Below are 10,270 nucleotides of genomic sequence, written 5' to 3'. Positions count from 1 at the left end.
AATGTTGGTAACGAAGCGATATTCTGCATAAATCCGCAATAAAATCTGCGTTTGGCAAACTTTAGTCCTACAAGTGCCACGCCCATTTTTAGGAGCTTGTCGCCTGGCAAATTTTTTTTTTAGTTTCACTTTTATTTCAACATATTTTGATTAAAAGAAAAATATTGATAAAAATAAAATTTTTCATAAAAACAGGGTTGAAATCTTGAAATTCCTGCCCGTATTTTGTTTGTAATTCAAATATGAGTGGCATTGTGCTACTATGATAGCACGGCCGAGTAATCATAGGCAACTTATGTACAGTAGTCGAAAAAATTATAGCCGCACCAAATTTTGACAAGTTTGAAAATATTATTTTTGTTGTTATTTAATTTCGGTTAGTTTTTTATAGTTCGTTCTTTACCAACATCAGTATAAATACAAGTTTAAAGGCAGTGTCACACGATTGGGTATTTGCCAAAATTTGGTGTAAATCGTATCCCAATTGTTTGAACACCCAAAATATTTTTCACTAGAACATCGCTGTATTGTACCAATATTTTGACTACAAAAACAAAATTGTCCGATTTTTTGTTTTTCTAGGGCCAAAATTTGAAATTTCTTATAAATTTATATAAGCTGATTTATGGATGATTTACGGCCGGTTAAATAAAAAGCAAAACAAAGTTATCTTTTATCCTCCTACGCGTTTCGGCGTCTTTTCGCCTTCATAAGGGAGTCTGTTTATTCGAATAGAATAGGCGAACATAAAGCAGACGTAAGAAACAAAAAATCAACTACAGCGCTAGCCCAACACTTGACAAACAGCGGACATTCGGCTGATTTCAACAACACCAAAATATTAGACATGTCGGCCGCTGTGGTGTAGTGGTAAGCAGTGCGCGCTTCCACTCCACAATGCCTGGGTTCAAACCCTGGTCAAAGCAACATCGCAAAAATATAGAAAAAAGGTTTTTTCTTAACAGCGGTCGTCCCTCGGCAGGCAATGGCAAACCCCCGAGTGTATTTCTGCCATGAAAAACAGCTTCTCATACAAATACAATCGCCGTTCGGAGTCGGCGTAAAACTGTAGGTCCCTCCGCTTTGTGTGACAACATCAAGGCGCACGCCACAAATCGGAGGAGAAGCTCGGCCAAACACTAACATATGTGTAAGCGCCAATCTATTATTATTATTATTAAATATTAGACATAGAGAAACGAGTGCGAACGAGACTAACATTAGACGGCCTGCGCATACAAGAACAAATACAAGACGCAATGAATTTCAAAGAAGATGTCGATAGCATAAATTGCGCATACAGGACAGCAATAAGGTGCAATAGAAAAACAGATGGACGATGATGCAGAAGTGAATGTAGTGAAGCGATTATTGTGATGTTTTGTTTATTTTGTTCTTATTAATTTAAATGTAAGTGCTGTGGTTTCTATATATGTATATATGTACTTTATTAACGATGTTATATGTATGTATGTATATACGCATATTATTAATTGTGATTTGAAGCCTAATTGTTTGTGTTTTTATGTTTTGTTCCGAATAAACAGGCTCCAGGTAGGAGGATAAAAGAAAACTTTGTTTTGCTTTTTATTTAACCGGCCGTAAAGTTCCATAAATCAGCTTATATAAATATATAAAAAATTGTCCAATTTTTGTTTACCAATAGCCTAATATAAAAATTTTCAAATCTGCACAAATGTACCAATCGAGTGACGCTGCCTTAAAAATGTATGCAATTAAGAAATCTACAAACTTTCGTTAAAATTTCGAGTTTTTTAATTAAATTCTGAGCATGCAGTTTTGTAGCCCATTGAATTCTAGTAGAATAAAGTACACGTTTCAAATGGCTAAAAATGTCGATTGATTTTTTAGAATTTTTAAAAGTTCGAAATTTGTACGAAAGTTTGTTGTTTTTTTTTAATATTGCACAAATGAGTAGTCCACTGGCAAACAGCGTTATGTGATTTTATAATAGTGAGCCATAATTTAAAAAAACGTCTACAACAACAAGTAACATCCAAGTTGTATATTTCTCTTTATTATCTAAAAATTTGGATAAACAAGAGCCTAATAACATTAAGAAACAAAATCGCTTTAGCTTTTCGCGTTCTCTCTTCCATGAAGATTGGTCTGCTTCTTTTTTACGATGCCTTCAACTAGGCACCAAAACTATCACGTGTTCTTGCAGTTTTCTAAGTTCATCAGAAGATGTAGACTTTTGAAAGTGTATAAATAAGTATTATAGCGACTTTTGCAATAGTATTTAACATTTGATGCTATGTTTTCAGAAAATAGAAAGATTTTGCACTGTATTGTTAGTGGGCATGAAACTACTTTAAATACTGGTACGTTACTCACCAAAAGCTAAAAATCGAAAAAACTTTACATAGCGCCTTTGCAAGTGGACTACTCAAATTTGGAAACATGGATTTACACGGGTTTTTTTAAAGAATGAACTATATTTTTATTAAAAACAAATAACAAAAGTTCAATAACAACAAAAATAATACGTTAAAACTTGGCAAAAAGTGGTTCGGTTATGATTTTTTGTAAAGGCCCGTAAATCTTCCGCAAAATCTTTCTCTCAAACACTCCCAGAGCCGCCTCATCGGATGTTGTCATTGTCCATGCTTCTGCGCCATATACCACCACATAAAGCTTTGCGATTGCTTAAATTCCGGCAACAAGTACCAGCTTTAAAATATCCGCTGTTGAAAACAGCAGCGCGTTGTATATTTTCAATTTTTGGTACAACGTATATCTGTTAATCTTAGTACTCCACAATGAAATTCGTAAAGTAAAAATATAATTAGTTGCATCCGCGGCCTGTTATTTATTGAAAGTTATAAAAATTATCAGCTTTTTGTGTTCGCGTACGCAAAAAACTTGCAAAGTATTGGAAATTGAGAGAGCAAAACGACACTTCATTTGAAGGAAATCTGCTAGTTTCTGCTGGAAAAATTTTTGCCAACAGCAATTTGCCAACAAGAAAACAGATGATCAAAAACAGCTGGTTGGAATTTACGCAAATCCCTAACCTGAATTTGATGGTTTGGAAATTAAAAATAGTAAAATGCGACTAATTAACCTTGTAAGAAGTAAGTTATTATTCGTTTAGACAGTGAACTGTGTCAGGATAAGACTTTGGGATTTTTTTTTTCTTACGTTTTCGATTTTTCTTGAATGTAAACAATATTTCTATCAGCTGTTCGTCTAACTTGCAAGTTTCTGCAAATTTTCTGTTCGCGTACTACTTGGGATATTTTCTCTTGTGAGAGAATCGAAGACATTTCGCCGGAATTTCGCTATTGGACATTTTGTACTGGAGATTTTAAACGAGCGTACTTATTGTCTAACCAACATTTAACAGAACTGTTACGAACGGCTTTAACTGACGTAAAACCAGATTGTGAAAATTTCGCCGAAGGGATCTTTTGAATTTTCTTTATTATCTACATATCTTACGTACAATAGAATAATAATAAAATTAATGCTTTCCATTTCTAATAATTTTATTTAAAAATAAAATTTTTGATTTTCTTGTTCTTTTTTTGTGGCTCTTTGTAGCATTTAGAACTTACATGTGTCTCTTTTCGGCATCGGCCTTGCCTACCCCTGCCATATATGTATGTACCCAAATCGAAATTTCAAACTTTGTACAAAAATGATAAAAATTCAGCAGGTTTTCGCAACAACAAACTTTTCATTCGGAATTTTTATAGAGATTTCAAGTTTACAATTTTAAGTATTTTTTCCATATGAAGCGTGTTCAAAACGGATGAAAATATACCGTTAGCAAACAAAAGCAAACTTAGAATCTATCTGAAAATTCGGAATTGAAAGTTTGTTGTTGCGAAAACTTAATTTTTGTGCTGCGTATTCACAATAGAATTCAGCGTTTTGTCAAGAGCTGCCACACAATATTTCTCACGGCACTTATTTTAATTTTTTATTGCTTTTAATTTTAACTTTTTGTAATTTTTTAATCTATAATGTAATATATAATTTTTTGTTTTGCATTGGCATATTATGCTAAGTTTCTATAATTTATGATTGAATTTTGTTAAAAGTGCTTATAAGAATGAAAGTGCAAAAATGGCACTATTGTGCCCACTTTTCCAGCACTGAAGCATGAAGTCAGTGATGTAGGTAAGTAACGATGTTTAACTGGGGGTTAACTTGAGTTGGTGAAAACGGCCCTTAGCAATGATCGGGCATGGAGTTTTAACTTCGGAAATGCCTTTTCTATGGGCCGTTTTCACCATGTCTGGTTAACACTAATCCTCAGTTAAACATCGTTACAAACGTTTATGACTCCATGCATATAACATTGTGTCGGTAACGTCGGTAACGATGCTTAACTGGGGATTAGTGTTAACCAGAGATGATGAAAATGACCCTATGAGCTTTAACATAGGAGAGCATGCTGGAAAAAATTTTAGTAAGCATCCATTATTGTTGGCAAGCCTGATAGTGAATAAAAGAAAGATGGCCGGGCACTTCCGGGACAGAGCTAGAAAGCATAAGACGTGTTTAAGTTTCATTCGGATAAATCCGCAAACATCCGCGTTTATTTAACCATTAAAGGAATTTTAAAACATATCTCTTATTTCTTGTGTTTTATGGATTCTTGCATTATCCATAACTAACAAGTAAAAAGTCTAAGTTCGGGCGAAGCCGAACATTATATACCCGGCGCAACTTATGTGGGCGGTATCACGGCCCTTTTCCAAAATTCCATAATAATGTTACTTCTTTTCAAAAGATTGTGGTTAGTACCAATTTTGTGTAAACTAGCGTCCTTAAATTTCGAAATATCGAAGTTCCAAGCATTTCTGAAATTTACCGTGATATAAAAAGTGGGCATAATTTTAGTCCGATTTCAATAATTTTCAGCGTTTTGCTTTTATGTGGCAAGCACAATAATCATTCCGAGTTTGGCACATATTGGTCGAACGGTTACCGAGATACATATATGAGTTCATAAGTGGGCGGTGCCACGCCCTTTTTCTAAAATTTTATCATAGACGTATTTTGTGATAAAGAATTATTGCAAACATCAATTTTAAATAAATTAGCTTCGGTATTTACTGATTTATCGAAAATCTCGTATTTCTCTAAATTACCGTTATATGGGATGTGGGCGTGGTTATTGTCCGATAATATGAAAAAGGTTTCATTTAATTTGAAAAAAGTTTCGCTTAACCTGAAAACCGTTTCATTTAATTGAAAAAGGTTTCGCTTAAACTGGAAATGATATGAGTTAAATATTCATCTGAAGTTTGCACCAAAATTCAAACTGTTGCCATGGTAGCAAGTATAAAAATTGCAAACCCAAATTCAAATCTAAGACCATTGTGCAAATCCTGAAGAGCCCTACCTCTTATCCCTACCTCTCCCCTTTTCGTTATAATTACTTTTATCTTAATCTGTTTTTTTTTTTTAATCTTTATTCCCTCCTTTATCCTGATCTTGCATGAAATTTTGCCCCTTATTCTAATTACCTTAAACGAGCAATTTTTGTGTATATGTATATGTATCCATAAGTTTCTCGGCAACGGCTCTAACGTAGCAAAATGAAAAATCGTTTAAAAAAGACTTTCGAAGTTGTATTTCTTCCAATTGTCAAAAACTGTTTATTTGTCACGGGGAAAATACCGTAAAAATTATTTGTATCGTGCTAATACCTATAGAAATTTTCAGGGTTTGAAAAACTGTTAGCACAGCGACAACAGCCAAGCATTTGGTTTTTTATAAATTGTTGTTGCTTTGCTAGCCGGCAATTACAAGTACCTGATGAAGTTCTTGCAGAAGCAATGAGCTTAGCCGATGACGCTTTAAATGAATTTGAAGAAATGCGACAAGATGCAGAAAAAGCTGTCATTTGCTTTTCGAACATGTAGAAGAAGTATGCACCAACCTAGGTACAGAAATCAAAGTACCGCGATACAGCAGTCGCCAAAAGAATCGCTTTAATGTGAAAACCGGAGACGCCGAGGCATACTATCGCATTGCTTTTTACATTCCCTTCCTTGATACATACATTGCTCATTTGAAAAGCCGGTTCCTAAACCATAAATCAGTTTTAAATAATTTTAGTGTTTTGTTTCCAAAGTATGATTTTAACGAAAAAAAAACTGAAGAATTGTTAGCTCTCTATGAAAAAGTAATCGACTGCTCGAAACAAAACTTTCTTCTGGAGTTAAAAATGTTGGAAAAACGAGTTTCACACGAACATTTTCGAAATGCTCTCGAAGCATTACAAGTAGCAAATACAACGTCTTTTGGGAATGTTTTTAAGATCTTACGTATATTGGCACTTTTGTCCGTTTCAATAGCCACACCTGAACGAAGCTTTTCATGCCTGAAAATAATTAAAACCTACTTGAGAAATACAACATGTCAAGAAAGACTCAACAGTCTAGCATCTATGAATATTCACAAAGATATAAATTTTTCAGTTGACGAGGTTCTAGAAGAATTTTTCAAAAAACCACGAAAAATTTGAAAATTCTTCGTTTCATTGATTTATAAGTAAAAAAGAAAAATTTAATGTGTTTAAAATTATCAAAATGTTTTATAAATAAAGCGAAAAATTGAATATATGATTTTAAAAATTCGTGTTTGAAACTTTATTACGCATACTTTCTTCTAAAGAGCCTTTTTTCTAGACCCATATTAATGAAATATTAATCTTTGACTTCCGCCACTGATACTATGTATATATTCTTCTTTACAATTACTCAAAGTTATCTTTATCTTTACTTTTATCGTTATCCTCATCCTCATATTTTTCCTTATATTAATCTTTATCTTTGCCGTTATGTTTATTCTTTTCATATTCGTCTACATATTTACCTTTTTACATTTGCCCTTCAAAAATTAATAATTTACTAATATTTAGAATGCAGTATAAATTGGTGGGATGTAAAAACAATTTTCGCAATTTTTTAAAACTTCTCCTCTAGTGTGCAACTTTTGGAGCAAAGTTTTTGGTGTTTTAAAGCAATACAGATTCACTATTTAGTTTTAATTTAACGCAGGAATCCAAATTTATTTCTGTTGCTTTTTACCATGATCTGATCGAAGCATAAAATGAAAAAGTTAGTCTCAATTGAAAATTGAGTTTAATTAACCTACTACAGAAAAAGAAATTAGCAAATATTTAACCTTACATTGAAACACTGACCCCAACACCTCCTAAGTAAATACTAACCTTGCGCTGTGCGAATAGGGCCATCCGCTCACGTTCACGACTCGAATCACGTGCCCGCTGCTCTCGCAGTTGCTCACGCTGCTCGCGTTCACGGCGTTTCTCACGTCTGCGCTCTATTTCCTCCAACTCGTGCAAATTCGGTAGGCTACCCATGATGATTGACGTTCAGAAATTTCAAACAAGGATGCTCAATGCGGTGCCTTATTGATAGAGGGAAAAGCGTTGAGGAATATGGAGCATCGACAAGTATGCACATTAATATAGTAAACTACATATACATACGCTTATATGCGTGCAAATATATAGAAGATGTATGTAACACATTGTTGTTTAGACAGGTATTCGAATAGTTTGTTACTTAGCAGATGAAAGAGCCTTTGCCTTTGTGTTTGTTTATTGACTCATTTGTGATACCAACACAAGCATTGCTTTTGTTTCCTTTGTGCTGGTACAAAATAGGCTTCGAAATTTTTAATTAAATGTTCTTAACTTGTTTTGGCTTTTTTGATCAACCATTTGCGGTTGATTGCGCGGGATCAGCCTCAATTAAGGTACAGACTGCTGAATAAACACATTCACTTTATTGCTGCTCCTGCTGTCGGTATGTTTTATACATTTTTTTGTTATAAGTGCTATTTTTACCTCGACTGTTTTCACATTTTTGTGTTTTTCTGGATTTTATACACTGTTTCTTTATTTTTCATGTACGTTTGTATGTTTTTATGTACTGTTGTTCTTTTTGCAGTAGTGGCACCAATATATGAGTATTTATATACAACTTGTTAAGGTATTTCAGCGGGGATTATTGCTTTCAAGCCACGTGCATCTCGCTTCGGACACCCAACAAACAAACTTGCCAATCAATGAAGTCGCGCTTGAATGAGCGCTAATGGTGCGGTTAGCTGAGTTTAAATGAAAATTAATTTAAGATGTGTCCTTGCGTATAATCTGTTGTTGATTTGAAGAAAGTTAGCGACACGTATCTAGGATATGTCTCTATTTCTGTTAGTATTGTAACGAACACGTTCATTGACAGTGGACATTATAATGTACATAAATAGTTGTAGTAGTTGCTGTGATTCATTGCTATCAGTGGAAAGCATTGCAATCAGAACCGTAAACTGTCATTCATTTCGAATTAATTTAATTTATTATTGTATGTAGTCGGATCAACTTCTTGTTTTTTTTTAATTCCACCAATAAGTACCACTTGTAAGTACCTTTCACATTTTTCCCGCTCTTTAACTACTAATATTTCCTTTGTGAACAGGTGTTATTTTTCCAATGTTTTCTGCAATTGTAAAGAGTAGAATACGTTTCTATCAAAACAAAGATATTAAAATTATCGCCATATATGTAGGTATGTATGTATATATACTTATACTTATGTAATTATACATTAACAATTACTCAAGTATGAAAACTAATATGAGAAAAAACATTTTATTCTTTGAGAGTTGATAGTCTCCAATGTACCTTTTTATGACCAAATAAGATAAAGGGCGAACTTGCCCTTTACACACACAGCACAACCATGGCAACCTAGTAACCGATGTCAAGAACCTACATTTTCACCCAATTGAATGGCAGCAGCACTGAACCCGAGCCCCCAGTCGATGACAATGGAGTCGATGTCCCGCCGCCTGACTATGACGACGTATGAATAGCGCTTATGCGGATGAAAAACCGCCGCGCGCGTCTGAATTTGGCATCCCGGCGAAACTGATATGGCTGTGTAAAATGGCGTTGAGCAAAATCACCAGCTCCATCAGAATTGGGAAAGACCACTCCGAGCCGTTTGCTGCCAAACGGGGTTTTAGGCAGGGCGACTCCCTTTCATGTGATTTCTTTAATCTGATGATGGAGAAGATAATAATAGCCGCAGAACTGAACCGCTCAGGCGTAAAAACGCTGGCGTATGCCGACGACATCGACATTATCGGTAAAAACAAGGGCTTCGTCTGTTCTGCCTTCTCGGCATTAGATAGAAAAGCAAAGCGAATGGGTCTGGTGGCGAACAAGTACAAAACGAAGAATCTCCTGTATTTATACTTTTACTTGGAAGTAGTATCGAAAAAAAGTATCGATACCTGAAAAATATCGGGTCTAAGGTATCGATAGCTACTCATATCGATAAGATAACTTATATCTCCGGATAATAAAAGTTAATAATTTAGGAAGTGAAAATACAAAACAAATTTTTTTTTACAAAAACAAAACCAACTTCAAAAAGTAAAACACAAACAAAAAATAAAAAAGGAATAAATAAATTTTTATAACTTAAGTATCACTCAAGAGTTATCAACTTATGTATCTAAGCGCTTATATACAACCATGTATATTTAAAGTCGGGCGGGGCAAGCGTCTACAATGCACTATTAGAACGACAGTTTTCATAGCAGTTGCCTTACTTAATCCCGTATTCCGGCTATATCGAGTTTGTAAAAGAAAATCAATTACGTAGAAAAGTTAAGAGCCAAAAATTTAAATACGATAGTTAGAAAATGTCTTCCTATTACATCACCTCGTAGAATTTCATATACAGTTGGAAATGCGAAGAGTATAGAAAAAAAATTATACGGAATAAATTTTACCAAGAAAATTTCTTAAAAACAATTCAGTGGGATATAGAGCTGGAGAACTATTGATGGTCGTGGCCATATTCCTAAAACTCGTTTTCAAAGTGTTTTCGTTGTCGGTCAGAACATGGCTAATTTTTTCAGAATATAGAAAAATTTTTCGCTCTGCTGTTAGTGGACATGAAACCCACCAAAAACTAAAAATCTAAGAAAAATTTACATAGCGCACTTTGCAAGTGGACTACTCAATTGTTGAATATGCTATCTTATTTGTCCCTTCTTTTTATACAATTAAGGAGCGGCTGAATGGTTTAACGATGTTACCGGTACATAATGATGTGCCGATTACAACACAAGAAGTAATTGAAAAAATGTGTGTTAAGCAACGAAGATTAAAAATCGCTTTATAAGTAATAAGATTTTGTAGACTTGTACATAAATAAATGTAAATAGATACGCGTAAATATATAAATAT

At 34.1% G+C, this 10,270-nt stretch overlaps 2 protein-coding genes across 3 annotated transcripts in view; both read right to left on the bottom strand.

Moving 5' to 3' along the window:
* The window catches only part of LOC118748981, a 60,471-nt gene extending 52,992 nt beyond the window's left edge, over positions 1-7,479 (bottom strand). Inside the window, exon 1 of one of the 2 annotated variants that reach the window (XM_036483755.1) lies at positions 7,217-7,479. In XM_036483755.1, coding sequence (XP_036339648.1) covers positions 7,217-7,369 — 153 coding nt within the window. In that variant the 5' untranslated portion in view covers positions 7,370-7,479. The remainder of the gene's footprint in view (positions 1-7,216) is intronic. The other variant, XM_036483756.1, reaches the window with a different exon arrangement.
* A 19-nt stretch (positions 7,480-7,498) lies between these two features.
* The window catches only part of LOC118748980 (centrosomal protein of 164 kDa), a gene marked incomplete in the record, with an annotated part of 117,755 nt that continues 114,983 nt past the window's right edge, over positions 7,499-10,270 (bottom strand). The window contains 1 exon segment of the mRNA XM_036483753.1: positions 7,499-8,507. Within this exon segment, the coding sequence (XP_036339646.1) occupies positions 8,490-8,507 (18 nt within the window).

This window comes from Rhagoletis pomonella, unplaced genomic scaffold, assembly GCF_013731165.1.
Source record: "Rhagoletis pomonella isolate Grant_MI unplaced genomic scaffold, Rhpom_1.0 Rhpom_scaffold_00013, whole genome shotgun sequence".
NCBI lineage: Eukaryota > Metazoa > Arthropoda > Insecta > Diptera > Tephritidae > Rhagoletis > Rhagoletis pomonella.
The sequence above is the reverse complement of the archived record's forward strand: the minus strand, read 5'-3'. Positions and strand labels throughout refer to the sequence as shown.